Source organism: Callorhinus ursinus, unplaced genomic scaffold, assembly GCF_003265705.2.
Source record: "Callorhinus ursinus isolate GAN/ISIS: 27379988/994484 unplaced genomic scaffold, GSC_fseal_2.0 scaffold7, whole genome shotgun sequence".
NCBI lineage: Eukaryota > Metazoa > Chordata > Mammalia > Carnivora > Otariidae > Callorhinus > Callorhinus ursinus.
Window position 1 is genome coordinate 47,105,413 of NW_027397069.1, and position 21,774 is coordinate 47,127,186.

The 21,774-nt window shown below is 37.8% G+C and overlaps 1 protein-coding gene across 2 annotated transcripts in view; it reads left to right on the forward strand.

The window, feature by feature from the left end:
- WBP4 (WW domain binding protein 4) overlaps positions 1–21,774 on the forward strand; it is a 59,896-nt gene that overhangs the window by 7,933 nt on the left and 30,189 nt on the right. For both annotated transcript variants that reach the window (XM_073894488.1, XM_025874809.2), the window contains exons 5-9: positions 56–220; positions 4,400–4,446; positions 4,911–4,986; positions 7,283–7,476; positions 14,034–14,197. In XM_073894488.1, coding sequence (XP_073750589.1) covers positions 56–220; positions 4,400–4,446; positions 4,911–4,986; positions 7,283–7,476; positions 14,034–14,197 — 646 coding nt within the window. The remainder of the gene's footprint in view (positions 1–55; positions 221–4,399; positions 4,447–4,910; positions 4,987–7,282; positions 7,477–14,033; positions 14,198–21,774) is intronic.

A 21,774-nucleotide genomic window follows, 5' to 3' on the forward strand; every position in this document is an offset into this window, starting at 1 on the left:
CACCAGGAAAAAAAAGTGTGTTGGTACTTCATCTTTCTTGTATCTTTTTCTCTAGAAATTTCAGAGCCAAGCATATCACTGGTAACAAGCACTGTCCCACCCACCCCTGCATCAAATCAGCAGAAGGAAAAGAAGAAAAAGAAAAACCCTTCAAAGGGCAGATGGGTAGAAGGCATAACCTCTGAGGGTTACCATTACTATTATGATCTTATCACAGGAGGTAGGTCGTTTAGGCATAGAACTAGTAAGAATGATAACTGACCATTTATTTGTTTTAGTTAATATTGGAACATTTAAGCAATGGAAGACCGTAACTTTACATCTTTGCCACAATGGTAAAAAAGTCATGTGCCCTTTAAAAAGGCACCTTTCTTATAGTGACTCAACATCATACTTAGTTAAAGCCTTAAGAATGGATTCCTTATGGGGCACCTGGGTGGCTCAGTCAGTTAAGCATCTGTCTTCAGCTCAGGTCATGATCTCAGGGTCCTGGGATCAAGTCCCGTAGAGGCTGGCGTCTTGCTTCCTGCTCAGCGGTGAGTCTGCTTCTCCTCCTCCCTCTGTCTCCCTCACCCCCTGCCTCCCCTCTTGTGCTCTCGCTCGCTCGCTCTCAAATTTTTTTTTTTTTTAAGAATGGGTTCCTTACAAATAAGTTAAACCTTTATATTTTCTCAATAAAATCTTTTAAGTATGAACTACATGGAAATAAAGCATTTTACATGGAAATAAGGCATTTTAGATCCACTTTACAAATTGCAGAGGTTCTTAAAACATTCTGTGGGAGAGATTTTCTATCCAAAACCAGACTGGGAGCCAGAACCATTTTCTTTTTTGTGTAGCTGTCTTGTAGTAGAGAAACCCCCCCTCCTATTCATGTTTTGGTTATCACTTTCTAATAAAATACACAATGGTGTTATCCAGTGGGAATATCAAAAATAACTTTTTGTTTTCCTTTAAAACTAAATGTATTAGGGATTTTTTTCATACAAATTCTGAGATAAGTAAATACATTTATGTAGCATCTTACTCTCCGGAAATATAAAACTTAAGATCAGAAATAAACATGATACAAGGAGAAGTTTTAAAGTGCTGTAATGTAATAGAGATATAGAATTGTATAGGAACTCTGAATGGTGAGGGATTAATTGTGATTATGTGGATCTGAGAGATTATCACAGAAGTTACTTTTGAAGTGATCTATAAATTAAGAGGAGAACATCATGAATGATTTCTTCTAATTCACCATTTATATCCCTAGCACAAAACAGTGCCTGGCATGGTATAGACACTTTATAGGTATTTTGATTGAAAATGATTGTAGTAGGTTATTACGAGGGTGAAGCAAACATTCCAAACAGGTGAAACAATATGAAGCTTTAAAAAGTTTGAAAGTTTGGGAAACATTCATCTGGTGGAGGTAAAATATACAGTTCTCTGAAGATGTCCTAGCAGAAGAAAGAGGCTGGAAAAATAGATTGGGGCTGTGTCATGGAGGGCTAGGAGGATGATCGTGCCATTTACTGAGGTATGGAATACAGAAATAGAGTAAGTTAAAGTGGGACAATAATAAATTCAGTTTTTGGTATGTTGAGGTTGAGGTACCTCTAGAACATTCATGTGGTAGTTTTCAGTAGCTGATTAGAGTCTGGAATTAGGGAGATAAATTATGTCTAGAAATGTAGATAATATCTTAACTTTCAGGAGTATATGAGATCACAAGGAGAAAGAAGAGAACGAGAAGTACAAAGGGTGGATAGTACATTTATTGAAGGAAAGGAAAGAAAAGCCAGGAAAAAAAAGAATAATCAGAAAGGTAGGAAATGAGATCAGAGTTAATCATGAAAAAAACCTTGGGCTCTAAGTATTATAATTATTATGATTTTTAGAATCACAGTTTTGGACTACATAGAAATAATAATAACCACTCACAGTTTGCACTGAGCCTTAAGAGAAGTGTGTGTTAGTCAGCAGTGAACCACAAATGATTGTATGCTAAGGATCATAAGTCTTTCTCAAATTTACATAGAAACTGTTTATTAATGGGGCACTTGGGTGGCTCAGTTGGTTAAGCATCCAACTCTTGATTTCAGCTCAGGTCATGATCTCAGGGTTGTGGGATTGAGCCCCATGTCAGGCTCCTGGCTCAGTGTGGAGTCTGCTTGAGATTCTCTCTCTCCTGCTCCCTCTGCACCCCACCCCCTCATGCTCTCTCTTTTTCTCCCTCTTTCTTTTTTTTTTTTAAAGATTTTATTTATGTATTTGAGAGAGAGCACAAGCCAGGGGGGGAGCATCAGGCAGAGGGAGAAGCAGACTCCCCGCTGAGCAGGGAGCCCAATTCAGGGCTCAATCCCAAGACCCTGAGACCATGACCTGAGCCAAAGGCAGACACTTAAGCAACTGAGCCACCCAGGCACCCCTTCCTCCCTCTTTCTAAAATAAATAAGTAAATAAAATCTTTTCTTAAAAAGATTTTTTTTAAACTATTAATTCTGTGTTTCTCCCTTCTAATTCCTATTGCTTGCTTCCTTTGTTCACCATCCTACTGTCTATACTCTTGGTCTCAGCAAAACCCTTGAACAACACAGGTGTTAGGGGCACCAACCCCTCCCTACCCCATGTGGTCGAAAATGTGCTTATAACTTTTTTTTAAAGTATAGTTGATACACAGTGTTATATCAGTTTCAGGTATACAACATAGTGATTTGACAATTCTGTACATTAACCCATGCTCACCACAAGTGTTGTCACCATACAACACTATTGCAATTTTATTGACTGTATTCCCTCTCCTGTCCTTTTCTTCATCTCCATGGCTTACTTATTTTATAACTAGAAGTTTAAACCTTTTCATCCCCTTCACCTATTTCACCTGTCCCCCAATTCACCTCCCTTCTGGCAACCAGCAGTTCTCAATATTTAAAAGTCTGGTTTTATTTGTTTTGTTTTGTTTTTTAGACTATACATGCAAGTGAAATCATATGGTATTTGTCTTTCTCTGTTTGATCTATATCACTTAGCATAATATCCTCTAGGTTCATCCATGCTGTAAGAAATAGCAAGATTTTATTTTTTTATGGCTAATTGTGTGTGTGTGTGTGTGAGAAAGAGGGAGAGAGATATGTATCTCACATTTTTAGCCACTCATCTGTCAGTGAACACTTGGGTCGCTTCTGTATGCTGTCTATATATAACAATAGACGTTATTATGTTATATAAGTAATGCTGCAATAAACATAGGGGTGCATTTATCTTTTCAAGTTAGTGTTCTCATTTTCTTTGAGTATATGCCCATAGTGGAATTACTGGATCATTGGTATTTAACTTTTGACTCCCCAAAAACTTAGCAAGTAATAGCCTACTGTTGACTGGAGGCCTTACAGATGACATAAACAGTTGACACACACATTTTGTGTGTTACATGTATTACATACTGTATTTTTACAGTAATACCTTTTTGTTAAATTTTTCGGTATTTCTAGACTACGTGGTTCATCTGTTTTTTTTTAAACTGTCACAATTCTCTCAAAAAATTTCCAATATATATATTTTTAAAAATCGGCTTAAAAGTGGACCTGCACAGTTCAAACCCGTGGTGTTCAAGGGTCAGCTGTTTTTAAATTCTTGCATCTTTCATCTTGCTTCTCTTAAGTCATTCATTCTGTCTCTCACTCTCCCCTCCTCAGGATGTCAAACAGCCATCTCATTCCTTCAGAACTTATCAAGCCTGGGGCACCTGGCTGACTCAGCCGGAAAAGCACATGACTCTTAATTTTGGGGTCATGAGTTTGAGCCCTGTGTTGGGTGTAGAGATGACTAAAAAAAAAAATAGTATAATAAGCTTTTAAAAACTTTTCTTCAAGCCTGGGGGCACCTGGGTGCCTCAGTCAGTTGAGCATCCAACTCTTCGTTTTGGCTCAGATCGTCATTTCATGCATTGTGGGACCAAGCCCCACGTCGGGCTCCATGATCTCCAGGAAGTCTGCCTAGGGTTCTCTCCCTCTACCCCGCCTCCCATGCACACAGGGGCGCACACACTCGCTTGTGCTCGCTCTCAGATAAATAAATAAATCTTTAAAACAAACAAAAAAACTTCAAGCCTGAATTCCGTGAGGTCTTTAAGAGAACCCCTACCTATGTCTAATAATTCTTGTGGAAGTCCCAGTAATTTCGAATCCTTCATTCTGTTCTTCCTTCTTGGTTAAATATCACTCACATATGTTCTGTACAATACCACTGGGATGTATACTGGTTTTTTATTTTTCAATTATGTGTTTAACTATAGGCCTATAGCGCTTTGTACACATTGAAAGTCTTGTAAATTTTTGCTAAATTAAATTTTTTGAGTTGCTTTTCTTTTTAAGCGAAAAAATTTTATTAATGAAGTATATTTTGCTTTAAGCATCCCAGTGGGAGAGACCGGAAGGATTTCAAGGAAACTTAAAAAAGGTAACTGGAGCACAATGATGGTGTCTTTGCTTTAAACTGATTGGTTTCTGGGGTTTTTATAAAAGAGTTCTATTAAGCAAACTTACTTCCAAATAAGCCCCCCTATACACACTTTGTTCCTTTCTTCCTATAATGCTTTTGTGAGGAGGTTGGGTGGAGGTGGAAAAGTGATACCTACCTAAAAACTCCATGCAGGGCAAATATTATCAGTTGATTTATAGTTGGTTGCCATTCAGATGTCCCTGTTCATTGGCAGAGAATTGTTCCTGTCTTTCAGAGGTGTGACATTCTCTCTCTGAAAGTTAGTTCATGATTAACACAAACCAAGCTTCCATAATCAGTACTGCCCCTCTCACTCCCAGGTGTTAAGAGGAAAGGGAAGGTAGCTGATTCTGCCTTAGTTATTTTAATAGAGTGTAACTACTTCATTAACTTCAGTTTACGCTGTTTTTTCCTCCCATTAGACAGCAGGGAAGACTGTTTGGGTAGAAGGAGTAAGTGAAGATGGTTATACCTACTATTATAATACAGAAACAGGAGGTAAGTACTACCTTTGATTATCCTAACTGTATAAAATTGTACCTCGAACTGTTTATTAGCCTGCTAATGAAGGGAACTTGGGAATTTTAGTATAGTGATCAACATATATCCACAGCTTGTGGGTATTTTGTAATTTAAAAACAATACAATGGAAAAGCAGGAAGATTTTTGTATGTAATATACTGTGCTGCTCATTCTCAATTGATACTCCATTCACAAATTTTAAAAATCATTTTTACTTTATCATTATTGGCTTTTATTATGATTATTGTAGAAATATAATCATTACCTTGAAATGTACCTTAGAAATCACCTAATTCAACTTGCCTTTTCCTTTTCTAAAAAGCAAAACTGAAGTTATTTTAGCAGTGGCTGAGATTGTCAAATTTTCACTTTTACTAATTGAATAATGTTTCAGTTATGTGTAAATATTTATAAAACATGCATAACTATTCTTACCTAATTATTATCTAAGTTTTTCAAGTTGACATTTTTTCTAATTTAATTTTATAGAATGGGTCAACAAGTAATTGTAGTTTCTCCTACAGTTAAATTTACCGAAGTATGTATGGTGTCAATATAACTTTGAGAGGCTTTATTTAATTATTTATTAAATTTCTACTATCCGAACACATAGCATTAAATCTTTTAGGAGGAAAAAGCCCTTTTAGGCTCTAAGTAGATACCTAGTCTGCCCAACGATAGTAATGGTTCTAGCTCAGAAAAATTGAGGTACTGAAAGTTTCTAAAGATAAAATAATATAGTGATATAATATAGGTGGAAAGTTGGATCTGAGCTTAATGCATAGCTTCTTCCCTTACCAGCTATATAAAAGCCACTACACCTGTAGCTGCTCTTATGTAAAATTGGGGTGATCATGTATACTCTCGGGTCATGAAGGTCAGGTATCTATAAAGTTCCCAGAACAATACCTGATACATAGTAGGTGCTTAAATTATTTCCTGAAAGTTTTTTTTTTTTTTTTTTTTTTGTTATTCACATGAAATATGCATAAGGAAATAATGTATGTTTTTTTATTGTTGGAAAGCACCTTTTTTTTTTTTAAGATATTATTTTTGGGGTGCCTGGGTGGCTCAGTTGTTAAGCATCTGCCTTCAGCTCAGGTCATGATCACAGGGTCCTGGGATCAAGCCCCACATCAGGCTCCCTGCTCAGTGGGCGGCCTGCTTCTCCCTCTCTTACTCCCTCTGCTTGTGTTCCCTCTCTGTCAAATAAATAAATAAAATCTTTAAAAAAAGATTTTATTTTTAAGTAATCACTACACCCAGTGTGGGGCTCAAACTTACAACCCTGAGATCAAGAGTCGCATGCTCCATTGACTGAGCCAGCCAGGCGCCCTGGAAAGCGCACCCTCTTTTAATAAGGGGCTGTACAAATTGATTTGCCCTCAAACAGTTTCAGCTTATGTGTAGACAAGTGTAATTATTGATACAGCTCCTTTCACTCTTAAAACTGTCTCAGTTGGACAGTAAATCTTAGCATCCCCTTCCCTTTTATTACACTAAAAATAGAGACTAATTGCAAGATAATTAGAAATGCTATCATGGGGCACCTGGGTGGCTCAGTCGTTAAGCGTCTGCCTTCGCCTCTGGTCATGATCCCAGGGTGCTGGGATCGATCCCTGCATAGGACTCGCTGCTCAGCGGGAAGCCTGCTTCTCCCTCTTCTGCTCCCCCTGCTTGTTTTCCCTCTCTTGCTGTGTCTCTGTCAAATAAATAAAAATCTTTAAAAAAAAAACGAAAGAAAGAAATGCTATCATTTTACTAAAAGCCCAGTAAACCACTGGATGGCAGTAGAGTTCAATAGAGATTATTTTTTTCCTAGTATAAAAATGACAAATTATATTCATTCAGGTCTTCACAGTATGGTGTCACTCTGTGAGGATCCCAGGAAATCTTTGTGATAAATAAATTCCAGGAAATCTTATGTGTGCTCATTAGCACATGTTTCCTGATACTGGTGTCAGATAAAGTGTGACAGTCCTTAGAAGGCATTGCCCAATTCTTAGGTTTCTTTCCACTGGGGCTGTAGTTTATACATCTGGAATCCAGATTGAAACCAACTCTCAAAAGATAAAAGAGGAAGAGCTTTGGGAACTCTTACTTATTATCTTCTTGATCAAATGATAGTGTAAAAGAGATGCAGTGCTGTTAATATATTATGAAAAGGTTAAAAAAATAATACGTTTGTAAGTGACAGGGAGTGTTATATTGGGAATTACTTCTGAATAGAGTTGGTAACTAAATAACATGACTATTAAAATGTGTTGAATAGAATCCAGATGGGAAAAACCTGATGATTTCATTCCACACTCTGGCGATCTGCTTTCTAGTAAAGTCAATGAAAAGCCACTTGGTACCCTAGAAGAGTCTAAATCATCAGATTCTCATAGTGATTCTGATGAGGAAGAGGAAGCAGAAAAAGGAAAGGCCTCTACAGAAACACAAAAGCCAAAAATAAAGTTTAAGGTAGGTTCTTGATTTATTCTTTACAGAACTTTACCAGTTTATAGAAAGCTCAACAGACTTACTCAGTTTTCTGGTAGAAGATAGAAATAAAGCCAAGACGTACATTTTTAGCAAATGGATAAATGATTCTACCACTGATTAGTATCTACCTGGTGGCAAGACAGTGAGTTCATTTTTAGACCTCTTAAGTTTGAGATCCCTCCGTAATATCTAGAGAGTTGTCTGAGTATCTAGATCTAGGCTAGAGATTCTATTTTTGAGTATCATCAGCATACTGGTAGTAATTCAAATCTCAGAATAGGTGAGATAACCTAGGAAAATGACTGGGCAACATTAAACATCGAAGTCACAGACAGGGAAAGAGGAGCCTGTAATGAAAAGAGTGACTAGAAAGGTACGCAGAGAAGCAGAAGAATTTAAGATCCAAGAAGCAAAAGGAATAGAGAGCGTCAAGGATTAATTATCGATCTAGAACAAAAAAAAGTCCATTGAATTTTACAGTAAAGAAGTCCTTGAAAACCCTTCTAGTAGTTTCACTAGGGTTTGGGGTGGCAGAACTCAGATTATATTGTACATCTGAAACTAATATTAGACTGTATGTTAACTAACTGGAATACGAATAAAAACTTTAAAAAATGAATAAGTAAGGGGGCACTTGGGTGGCTCAGTCAGTTAAGCATCTGCCTTTGGCTCAGGTCATGATCCAGGGGTCCTGGGATCAAGCCCCGTGTCGGGCTCCCTGCTCAGTGGGAAGCCTGTTTCTCCCTCTTCCGCTCCCCCTGCTTGTGTTCCCTCTCTTGCTGTCTCTCTCTGTCAAATAAATAAAAATTTTAAAAGCATCTTAAGAAAAAGAACCCCAATTATAGAGGAATGAAAAGTGGTTCATGGTGTATATGTGGTTTGGATATGAAATGAAAACTAGAAATTGGTTGTCAGGATGATGGCTGCACATTGACTCTTAATCATGAGAGATTTGTGGTAGTGATGTTTTCATTAAGAGAGATTCCAAAGGAGGCAGAATGGGAATACCAACAAGGGTAGGTGGATAGGTTGGTCTTCAACAAGGAATAAACTCATTTTTTGGTAAGAAGGTAAGGTTTTCCTTTTCTATAAGAAGGTAGGATTATGGATAAGTAGGTATCAGGGAGGAAATTGAAACAGTCATGCCCTTTTAGCCTCAGTTTACTCATTTTTAAAGAAATCAAGATTGCTTGCTGAGAGTGAGAAGCTTTGAGTAGCTTGACAACATTAATGAATTGAAACAGTCACTGAGCTAGGGTGGGAGAGGAAATGAACGAAGTAAAAGGATTGACAGGTACTGCTGAATCCCCAGCCATGGCAGAATAGTAAAATTAGATATTTCTATAGTATTGTTAGTCCTGCTTTGTGATTGTTCCAGGAACACTCAGGAGCCCAGGTGGCAAAGCAAAAAAGACACATAGCATTGATCCATGGATGACATTACTGGCCTGACTAGTGAAGGAAATTCAAGGATGCTGGAGAGAGGGTACTTCCAGGCCACATCTAGGATCTTGTCGTTGCCTGGACTTTTTCTACTACCCTGTAATTCTTGGTGGAATGCATGCCAGGGGATGTGTCCAGTTCGCAGAGGCGCTGCAGCAGAGCCCTTATCGTAGCCATCTCACAGTGTTTATATTTCTGTGTTGTTGTTCTTTTATTTTCTTTTTTGAGATTTTATTTTTAAGTAATATCTTCTTTTTTATTTAAGTAAACCCAACATGGGGGCTCAGACTCAAAACCCTGAGATCAAGAGTCACATGCTCCACAGACTGAGCCAGCCAGGCACCCCCATCTTACAGTGTTTATATCCAGCATCCAAGCTGGACAGCTAAATTTTAAGCAAATAAAATATTACAAAATACAGATAAAGACAGACTGCCTATAACCCTGCTACTTCCCAGGGAAATCACTATAACACCTTGGTGTTTTCTTGGTCTTTAACTTTTTTTTTTATTCCAACTCGCATACATTATTTTAAAATATGGAGTCATACTGGGGGCATCTGGGTGGCTCAGTCGGTTGGGCGTCTGCCTTCAACTCAGGTCATGATCCCAGGGTCTTGGAATTGAGCCCTGCATCAGGCTCCCTGCTCAGTGGGGAGAGCCTGCTCCTCTCTCTCCCTCTGCTTTAATCCCCCACTTGTGTGCATGCTCTCTCTCTCTCCTTCGAATAAATAAATAAAATCTTTAAAACGTGCAGTCATACTATAATAAGGTCTTAATTGCTTTATAATTTAATCTGTCACAAAGGCATCAATAAGTCTTCATCCACCAAAATAATGGATGGATAGTTTTATGTGGTATGAATACACCATTATTTACTCAGTCGTTTGTAGCTGAGTATTTCTTTTTAATAACTACTGAGGACTAAGGGAAGAAATACCTGGAGACACATTTCTAAGCAGTGTTAAAAGTCTCTGCTGACACTGGATATCATAAACCTTGAAGTCTTACCAGTTTGTATAGTTGTGTGATTTCTTTTTTTAATTCTAGTATTTAACATACAGTGTAATATTAGTTTCAGGTGTATAGTGTAGTGACTAAACAATTCCGTACATCACCCAGTGCTTATCGCAACAAGTGCACTCCTTAATCCCCATCACCTATTTCACCCATTCCCCTACCCACCTCCCCTCTGGTAACTATCAGTTTGTTCTCTATAGTAAAGAGTCTGTTTCTTGGTTATCTCTCCCTCTCTTTTTTTTTTTCCCTTTGCTTGTTTGTTTTGTTTCTTAAATTCCACACAAGGGAAATCATATGGTATTTATCTTTCTCTCACTTATTTCACGTAACATTATACTCTAGTTTCATCCATGTCATTGCAGATGGCAAGCTTTCATTCCTTTTTTTACGGCCGAATAATCTGTTGTATATACATATACCACATATTTATTCATCTATCTCGATGAGCACTTGGGCTGCTTCCATAGGTTGGCTATTGTAAATAATGCTGCAATAAACATAGAGGTTTGGCTTCCATAGTCTGCTTACGGGTTGACTTCCATAGTTTGGCTATTGTAAATAATGTTGCAATAAACATTATTTCCTGTAGTTTTTGATTTGCATTTCCCTGATGATCAGTGAAACTGATTATCTTTTCATGTGTTGGTCATCTGTATGTCTTTGCAGAAATGTCTGTTCATGTCTTCTGCCCATTTAATTGGATTCTTTGTTGTTTGGGTGTTGGTTTGTGTAAGTTTTTTGTATATTTTAGATACTAACCCTTTATTGGCTATGTCATTTGCAAAATCTCTTCTCCCATTCAATAGGTGTCCTTTTAGTTTTGTTGATTGTTTCCTTTGCTGTGCAGAAGCTTTTTATTTTGATGTAGTCCCAGTAGTTTATTTTTGCTTTTATTTCCCTTCCCTCAGGAGACATATCTAGAAAAATGTTGCTACAGCCAATGTTAGAGATCTTATTACCTGTGCTTTCTTCTAGGATTTATGGTTTCAGATGTCACATTTAGGTCTTTAATCCATTTTGAATTTATTTGTGTGTATGGTATAAGAAAGTGGTCCAGTTTCATTCTTTTGCATATAGCTGTCCAGTTTTCCCAATACCATTGGTTGAGGATGGTCTTTTTCCTGTTGTGTATTCTTTCCTGTTTTGTCAAAGATTAATTGACCATAAAATTGTGGGTTCATTTCTGGGTTTCTGTTCTGTTCCATGGATCTATATGCCTATTTCAGTGAGCATTTGCAGCCCAAATGCTCACTGATAGATGAATAGATAAAGATGTGGTGTATGTATATACAGTGGAATATTATTCAGCCATAAAAAAGTACCATACTGTTTTTGGTTTTTGTTTTTTGTTTTAAAGATTTATTTATTTAACAGAGAGAGGGAACACAAGCAGGGCGAGTGGTAGAAGAGAAGCAGGCTTCCTGTGGAGCAGGGAGCCCGATGCAGGGCTCGATCCCAGGACCCTGGGATCATGACCTGAGCCGAAGGCAGACGCTTAACGACTGAGCCACCCAGGCGCCCCCCCATACTGTTTTGATTACTTCAGCTTTGTAATATATTGAAGTCTGGTTGTGTGATTTTTTTTTTTCCCCGTGTAACATTTGACAGAGCAATAATTGGATAGGTCTGTGTTGGAGGTTTTTAGGCCCCACACAAGAGACAAACAGGGACAAAGATATTTAAGGGTGCTAGCAAAAAAAAAAGGTTATAAAGTAATAACGTGTGGACGTGGAGCTCTTTAATGAAGGATGTAAAATCTGTGCTCAGCATCACTGATCAACAGGAAAATGCAAATCAAAACTACAAGGAAATAATCACCTCATACCTGTCAGAATGGCTAAAATCTAAAACAAGAAACAACAGGTGTTGGCAAGGAAATGGAGAAAAAGGAACCCTCTCACACACTGTTGGTGGGAACACAAACTGGTGTAGACACTGTGGAAAACAGCATGGAGGTTCCTCACACAGTTAAAAATAGAACTGCCCTAGGATCCAGCACTACTGGGTATTTACCCCAAAAATACAAAAACACTAAGAGGGATATATGCACCCCTGTGTTTACTGCATTATTTACAATAGCCAAACTATGGAAGCAGCCCAAATGCTCACTGATAGATGAATAAAGATGTGGTGTATGTATATACAGCGGGATATTATTCAGCCATAAAAAAGGAATGAAATCTTGCCCTTTGCAATGACATGAATAGAGCTCAGAGTATAATGCTAAGTGAAATAAGTCAGAGAAAGATAAATACCATATGATCTCACTTGTGCGGAATTTGAGAAACTAAACAAACGACCTAAGGGGGAAAAAGAGGGAGAGATAAACCAAGAAACAGACCTTTACTATTTAAACTAAGAAACAGACCTTTAACTGTAGAGAACAAACTGATGGTTACCAGAGGGAAGGTGGATGGGGGATGCGTGAAATAGGTGATGGGGATTAAAGAGTACAGTTATCATGTTGATAAAATAAGATAAAAAGTAAAATGGTTCCCTGTGGATGTAAAGCTCTGTAATGATGTAAAATCTAGATGAGGTCAACAAACTCCAAGCACAAGGAGAAGTTAAGGCATTAGAGATGGTAACAAGGTTGGACAGGAGGTAATATTAGACGTAAGGAAGCCAGAAAGCCAGAAGAAAAACTTACTATGGTTAAAGGTGGGGTGCTTTTGGAGTTTTAAAATTTACTGTTAGGGCATTTTTGAGTGATGACATAGTTCAAATTAAAAAGTACATTGATGTAAGGATTTAATATTTGAATACTACTGTGTGCTACATATGAGGAAAAATATATAACATTAAGTGGCTGAAATATAGTTGAAGGCCAAAGTCCTTGATTGTGAAGCTCACAGAACAGGCTAGGGAATTTTTAAGGTCCAGGATGATGAGTTTGAATAGAAAGAACATGGTTAAAGTCATCAGTGAATATGGAGTTGTGGCCAAAAGTCACTATCGTGTAAGGAAGCATGGGAGAGAACTGTATAGAGGTGGTATGAACCTCAGAGGAGGAGGCATTTATTACATTACATTAGAATCAAAACATACATTACAATCACAATAAAAATCTTTTATTTAAAAAAAAAAATCACAGCCTGGAAATAGTCAAGAATGCTAAGAGAAAGTGGATACTGCTTCCTAGTTTTATGATGGAACAGTATGAGGCAATGAGTTAATATCCATTCAAAGAATTACAGAACAGTATCCTAGGACTGCCACCCACGGTTGTGCATTTTGCAGATAGACTGAAATCTAGTGTATGGTTCATTTGCTTAACTAGATCATAGAGCTTTGTTTTCCCAGGTGAAGGGGTGCCATAAAAACTCTAGCCCTAGCCAAGGGCCTCCATGGGACCTGCTCTACATCAAGGATGTGTCTTTTTCTCATTTCACATAGTTACCAGTTATATATTCCATTGAGGCTTCAACAGTCACCTCAATGTGAAGACAGAGTTCAGTTAAGACTGATAGATTGAGGGAGTTCTTTAAATAGATAGTGTATTAGGGTCTAATGACATGGCATTAAATTCAGAAAAGGCACACTATAAGGGGAGATCACTATTGGATATATAAGTAAGGAGAGAAGGCAGAAAAGAGAAGAGAGGATAAAAAAGGCCAGTGTATGTCTTTAATTGTAGAACATTGGGGTGCCTGGGTGACTCAGTCGGTTAAGCATCTGCCTTTGGCTCAGGTCATGCTCCCAGGGTCCTAGGATCAAGCCCCACATCAGGCTCCCTGTTCAGCAGGAAGCCTGCTTCTTCCTCTCCCTCTGCCTGCTGCTCCCCCTGCTTGTGCTGTCTCTGTGTCAAATAAATAATTTTTTAAAAAATTGTAGAATATTAATAGAATCATATTAGATTATTTTAAAAACCAGCCTTGGCCCATGGTATCTTAACATTTGACATAATCAAAAACCTAATCAAGCATTAAAATTCTCTTATGTATATTTTTTGTGTTATGTGCAATTAAAAATATTGAGTTAATGTATTATTATTTATAAATCAATAAGATTATGTTAAATTGTGTCCCTGTAGTTTTGCTTGAAGTATGTTATTTCTTGACTTTGACATTTCAGGAAAAAAAAAAAAATAGTGATAAAGGAATTGAACCAGAAACACAGAAAGAAAAAAATATCCAAGAGCAAAATTCATCAGGTCCAAATGAAGAAAAATCCAAAGCTCATAAAAAGTCAAACCCATATGGGGAATGGCAAGAAATTAAACAGCAAGTTGAGTCTCAGTAAGTACCTGAAATTTAATCCCACTGTTACTACAAATTGTATTTTCTGTCTCAGTACTTCCATATATTACAGTAACTAATTGCAAGGATAAGGTGCTCATTAAAGGTGTGGCTCATTTCTTTTATTCCTAGGGTATTTTTAAGTATTTGAAACTGTAAACTAGTGGTTATTTTAAAAAGTAAGTTAATGAGGTTTTTTTTTGTAGGAGAGATGCTATTTATTTATTTTAATTCCAGTATAGTTAACATACATTGTTATATTTGTTTCAGGTGTATGATAAAGTAATTCAGCAATTCTGTATATTACTTAGTGCAACCAACGTCTAATGCTCTAATGCTCTTTTTAATTCTTACCCAAATACAACATTTCTTTTGACCACACATTCACACACTTACTCACACCATGTACACATGGGCATTCTCACACTCACCATCATTATTCTGTTGGACAGACAAGTATCTGCATATTCAATAAAGGCTTCATAGGATATGTCTAAAGACAAGAAAAAAAGCTTTTATTTTGTTACTGTCTTAAAAGTGGTTTACGACACTTCACCGAAGTTTTAAAGCCAGTATTCAAGGGTGTCTGGTTAGGTGTCTGCCTTCAGCTCAGGTCATGATCCCAGAGTCCTGGGATCAAGCCCCCTCCGTGCGTCGGGCTCCCTGCTTAGCAGGGAGTCTGCTTCTCATCTCCCTCTGCCCCTCCTCCCGTTCCTGCCATCTCTCTCTCTCTCTCATAAATAAATAGAATGTTTAAAAAAATAAATAAAATAAAGCCAGTATTGAAGAAACAGAACAGTTTTATCAATTAAACAAGATCATGATAGGGATGTTACCTGATTTAAATTATTAACTTATATGTTTAAATTAGTTACTGTCTTGGGAGCATTTACACAATAAAAGGAAGAAGTCACTCCCAGCTCCACAAATTAGTGTTTCTTAAATGTTTAAATAAATCTTCAGGTGGAAAAAAAAAGTACATGAATTAGCAGTTTTTCTCCAAAAACATTAATGCTTTGAATTGGTAATGTAAGATGACTACTCTGTGGATACTTTTATAGTGAAATTATTTATTATTAAAACTGTACTTTTCAAGATCATATTTTTTCATAAGATAGAATAATGCAGGTTTTGGCCAGCTTTATACTGACAGTCCCCAACTTGTAATGGTTTGACTTGGGATTTTTTTATTTTAAGATGGTGCAAAAGCAATATGCATTCAGTAGAAAACTGTACTTCAAATTTTGAATTTTTATCTTTTTCACCCTGCCTAGCATACACTGCTGCACAATTCTCTCTCATACACTCCCAGGCAGCCGTGTGACCATGTGAGTAAACAGCTAGTACACTTCAAACCATTCTGTTTGTCACTGTAGATATAGTAGTCAATAAATTACATGAGATATTCAATATTTTATATAAAATAGGCTTTGTGTTAGATGATTTTGCCCAGCTTGGCCTAATATACGTGTTCTCAGTTTATTTAAGGTAGGCTAGGCTAAGCTATGATGTTAAGTAGGTTAGATGTACTAAATGCATTTTCAACTTACGATATTTTCAATTTACAGTGGGTTTATTGGAACATAACCCCATCATAAGTGAGGGAAGATCTATATGCTGTTCTAATAAGAATTAATTCTCCAGGGATAACATACCATAGTATAGATTAAAACTGCTGTCAAAATGTTACCATTATTATAATAGGTTAGGTTGTATTTGTTACTTAATGTAATATTAGAAAAAATGCATTTTAATGCAGCATACTGCCAGGCACCATGATAAGCCATGCTGACTATGTGTACTGAAATTGCAGAAATAATAGGCTGCATTACTTCAGCCCCTAAGTGATTTTTTAAGTGACTTACAGTGGGAAGATGGCCTTACTATACCAACATCTCCTATACTTAAAGCTAAGATTTCTTAAAATTCAGGTATTTTGTTTCCCATGTGATAAATACACCGTAAAACCATTCTTGTTAAATTTTAACCGAGTCAGCCAGTTTTACATGTGATGGATTATGTCTGACTTCCTAAGTAGATAAAACCTAATTTTTAAGAGGATCCCACCTAAAAATAACCAATATATTTTTATTGTAAAAAATTTTTGGAATTGAAGAAAAGCATAAGAATAACTCGGTTACTAAGAGATAGTAACTTTTTTAATAAATAATAATAAAGGGCGCCTGGGTGGCTCAGTTGGTTAAGCGACTGCCTTCGGCTCAGGTCGTGATTCTGGAGTCCCGGGATCGAGTCCCGCATCGGGCTCCCTGCTCGGCAGGGAGTCTGCTTCTCCCTCTGACCCTCTCCCCTCTCGTGCTCTCTATCTCATTCTCTCTCTCTCAAATAAATAAATAAAATCTTTTAAAAAAATTAATTAATTAATTAATAATAATAAAAAAATAGTAACTTTTTTTTTTAAAGATTTTATTTATTTGACAGAGAGAGATACAGCAAGAGAGGGAACACCAGCAGAGGAAGAGGGAGAGGGAGAAGCAGGCTTCCTGCTGAGCAGGGAGCCCGATGTGGGGCTCCATCCCAGAACCTGGATCATGACCTGAGCCGAAGGCAGGTGCTTAACACCTAAACCACCCAGGTGCCCCCAAAATAGTAACATTTTTAAGTATTTTCCCTAGTTTTTATCTTTTTCCCTATTTAGCATTATATATTTTTTAATTTAATTTATTATGTTACGTTAGTCACCATACAGTACATCATTAGTTTTTGATGTAGTGTTCCATGATTCATTGTTTGCATGTAACACACAGTGCTCCATGCAGTACGTGCCCTCCTTAATACCCATCACCAGGCTAACCCATCCACCGTCACCCCTCCCCTCTAAAACCCTCAGTTTGTTTCTCAGAGTCCATAGTCTCTCATGGTTCTTCTCCCCTTCTGATTCCCCCCCTTCATTTTTCCCTTCCTTCTCCTAATGTCCTCCATACTATTCCTTATGTTCCACAAATAAGTGAGACCCTATGATAATTGTCTTTCTCTGCTTGACTTAATTCACTTAGCATAATTCCCTCCAGTCCCATCCATGTTAATATAAAAGTTGGGTATTCATCCTTTCTGATGGCTGAGTGATATTCCATTGTATATATGGACCACATCTTCTTTATCCATTCATCCGTTGAAGGGCATCTTGGCTCTTTCCACAGTTTGGCTCTTGCGGACATTGCTGCTGTGAACACTGGGGTGCATGTGACCCTTCTTTTCACTACATCTGTGTCTTTGGGGTAAATACCCAGTAGTGCAATTGCTGGGTCATAGGATAGCTCTATTTTTAATTTTTTTAGGAACCTCCACACTGTTTTCCAAAGTGGCTGTCCCAACTTGCATTCCCACCAACAGTGTAAGTGGGTTTCCATTTCTCCACAACCTCTTCAACATTTGTTGTTTCTTGTCTTGTCAGTTTTTGCCATTCTAACTGGTGTAAGGTGGTATCTCAGTGTGGTTTTGATTTGAATTTCCCTGATGGCTGATGATGATGAACATTTTTTCATGTGTCTGTTAGCCATTTGTATGTCGTCTTTGGAGAAGGGTCTGTTCGTGTCTTCTGCCCGTTTTTTGACTTGATTATTTGTTTTTTGGGTGTTGAGTTTGAGAACTTCTTTATAGATCTTGGATATCAGCCCTTTGTCTATAGTGTCATTTGCAGATACCTTCTCCCATTCTGTGGGTTGCCTCTTTGTTTTGTTGACTGTTTCCTTTGCTGTGCAGAAGCTTTTTATCTTGATGAAGTCCCAAAAGTTCATTTTTGCTTTTGTTTCCCTTGCCTTTGGAGATGTATCTTGAAAGAAGTTGCTGTGGCCGATGTCGAAGAGGTTACTGCCTATGTTCTTAGGATTTTGATGGATTCCTGTCTCACACTGAGATCTTTCATCCATTTTGAGTTGATCTTTGTTTACAGTGTTTGAGAATGGTCGAGTTTCATTCTTCTGTATATAGCTGCCCAGTTTTCCCAGAGACTGTCTTTTTTCCATTGCATATTTTTTCCTGCTTTGTCGAAGATTATTTGACCATAGAGTTGAGGGTCCATATCTGGGCTCTCTGTTCTGTTCCATTGGTCTATATGTCTGTTTTTGTGTCAGTACCATGCTGTCTTGGTGATCACGGCGTTGCAATATAGCTTGAAATCAGGCGACCTGTTGCCCCAGCTTCGTTTTTCTTTTTCAACATTTCCTTGACAGTTTGGGGTTTTCTGATTCCATACAAATTTTAGGATTGTTTGTTCCAGCACTTTGGAAAAATGTCATTGGAATTTTGATCAGGATGGCATTGAAGGTATAGATTGCTCTGGGCAGCATAGACATTTTAACAATGTTTATTCTTCCCGTCCATGAGCATGGAATGTTTTTCCACCTCTTTGTGTCTCCTTCAATTTCTTTCATGAGTGTTCTGTAGTTCCTAGAATGTAGATCCTTTACCTCTTTGGTTAGGTTTATTCCGAGGTACCTTACAAGTTTTGGTGCTATTGTAAATGGAATCAGTTCTCTAATTTCTCTTTCTACAATTGCATTGTTAGTGTATAAGAAAGCAACTGATTTCTTATTCAATGATTTCTGTGCATTGATTTTTGTATCCTGCCACGTTACTGAATTGCTGTATGAGTTCTAGTAATTTGGGGGTGGAGTCTTCCGGATTTTCCACAAAAAGTATCATCTGTGAAGAGAGAGTTTGACTTCTTCTTTGCCAATTTGAATACATTTATTTCTTTTTGTTGTCTGATTGCTATTGCTAGGACTTCTAGTACTATGTTGAACAATAGTGGCAAGTGTGGGCATCCTTGTCATGTTCCTGATCTTAAGGGAAAGGCTCTCAGCTTTCCCCATTGAGGATGATATTCACTGTGGGTTTTTCATAGATGGATTTTATGAAATTGAGGCATGTTCCCTCTATCTCTATACTCTGAAGAGTTTTAATCAAGAAAGGATGCTGTATTTTGTCATGCTTTTTGTGCATTAATTGAGAGGACCATATGGTTCTTCTCCCTCCTCTTATTAATGTGTTCTATTACATTGATTAATTTGCATATGTTGAACCACCCTTGCATCCTGGGGAAAAATCCCACTTGGTCGTGGTGGATGATCCTTTTAATGTATTGTTGGGTCCTATTAGCTAGGATTTTGTTGAGAATTTTGGAATCCATATTCATCAGGGATATCGGTCTGAAATTCTTTTTGATGGGGTCTTTGCCTGGTTTGGGGATTAAGGTAATGCTGGCCTCATAGAATGAGTCTGGAAGCTTTCCTTCTGCTTCTGTTTTTTGAAACAGTTTCAGGAGAATAGGTATTATTTTTTCTTTGAATGTTCAGTAGAATTCCCCAGGGAATCCATCAGGCCCTGGAGTCTTGTTTTTTGGGAGGTTTTTGATCACTGCTTCAATCTCGTTCCTGGTTACTGGCCTATTCAGGTTGTCAGTTTCTTACTGTTTCAGTCTTGGTAGTTTATAGGTTTCCAGGAAGGCATCCATTTCTTCCAGGTTGCTTAATTTATTGGCATATAGTTGTTGATAATAATTTCTAGTAATTATTTCTATTTCCTTGGTGTTAGTCATGATCTCTCCCCTTTCTTTCATAATTTTATTAATTTGGGTCCTTTCTCTTTTGTTTGGTTAAGTCTGGCCGGTGGTTTATCGGTCTTATTAATTCCTTCAAAGAACCAGCTTTTAGTTTCGTTGATCTGATCTACTGTGTTTCTGGTTTCTGATTCATTGATCTCTGCTCTAATCTTAATTATTTTTCTTCTCATGCGTGGCTTAGGCATCGTTTGTTGGTTTTTCTCCAGTTCTTTAAGGTGTAAAGTTGGTTGGTGAATTCGGGATTTTTCTGTTTTTTTGAGTGAGGCTTGGATGGCTACGTATTTCCCCCTTAGGACCGCCTTTGCAGTATCCCATAGATTTTGGACCAATGTGTTTTTGTTCCTGTTGGTTTCCATGAATTGTTTAAGTTCTGCTTTGATTTCCTGGTTAACCCAAACATTTTTTTTTTTTTAAGATTTTATTTATTTATTCAACAGAGAGAGAGACAGCGAGAGAGGGAACACAAGCAGGGGGAGTGGGAGAGGGAGAAGCAGGCTTCCCGTGGAGCGGGGAGCCCGATGCAGGGCTCGATCCCAGGACCCTGGGATCATGACCTGAGCCAAAGGCAGCCGATTAATGACTGAGCCACCCAGGCACCCCAACCCAAACATTCTTGAGCAGAGTGGTCTTTAGCTTCCAAGTGTTTGAATTTCTTTCAAATTTTTCTCTGTGATTGAGTTCCAGTTTTAAAGCATTACGGTCTGAGAATATGCAGGGAATAATCTCAGTCTTTTGGTATCGGTTGTGACCCAATATGTGTTCTATTCTGGAGAAAGTTCCATGTGCGCTCAAGAAGAATGAGTATTCTGTTGTTTCAGGGTGGAATGTTTTGTATATATCTATGAGGTCCATTTGGTCCAGCGTGTCATTCAAAGCTCTTGTTTCTTTGTTGATTTTCTGCTTGGATTATCTGTCTGGTGCTGAGAGTGGAGTATTGAGGTCTCCTACAATTAATGTATTATTATCAATATGCCTGTTTTCGTTAACAGTTGGCTTATGTATTTGGCTGCTCCCATGTTGGGGACATAGATATTTACATTTGTTAGATCTTCTTGTTGTATAGACCCTTTAAGAATGATCTAGTGTCCTGTGTCTCTAACTACAGTCTTTAGCTTAAAATCTAATTTGTCTGATTTAAGAATTGCTACCCCAGCTTTCTTTTGAGGTCCGTTGGCACGGAAGATGGATCTCCATCCCTTCACTTTCAGTCTGAATGTATCTTTAGGTTCAAAATGAGTCTCTTATAGGCAGCATATGGATAGGTCCTGTCTTTTTATCCAGTCTGCAACCCTGTGCCATTTTACAAGGGCATTTAGGCTGTTCATGTTTAGAATGATTTTTGAAAGATATGTATTGTCATCATGTTGCCTGTGAAGTCCTTGTTTCTATAGATTGTCTCTTTAAATTTCTATTCTATATCACTCTTGGGGTCTTTTTTCCTTTAATAGAAACCCCCTTAATATTTCTTGCAGGGCTGGCTTAGTGGTCACATATTCTTTCAGTTTCTGCCCGTCTTGGAAGCTCTGCATCTCTCCATCCATTCTGAATGACAGCTTTGCCGGATAAAGTATTCTTGGCTGCATGTTCTTCTCAGTTAGTACCCTGAATATGTCTTGCCAGCCCTTTCTGGCTTACCAGGTCTCTGTGGATAGGTCTGATGTTATTCTGATGTTCCTCCCTCTGTACCTAAGGAATCTCTGCCTCCTAACTGCCCTTAAGGTGGTTTCCTTGGTTCTAAGATTTGCAAGTTTTACTATTACATGCCAGGGCGTTGGTCTGTTTTCCTTGATCTTGAAAGGGGTCCTCTCTGCCTCTAGGACACGAATGCTTGTTTCATTCCCTAGATTAGGGAAGTTCACAGCTATGATTTGCTCAAATATATCTTCTTGTCCTCTCTCTCTCTCCACCCCCTCAGGGATCCCAATAATTCTGACTTTGGAACGTTTCATGGCGTCATTTACTTCTCTAATTCTGTTTTCATGGATTTTAAGCCTCC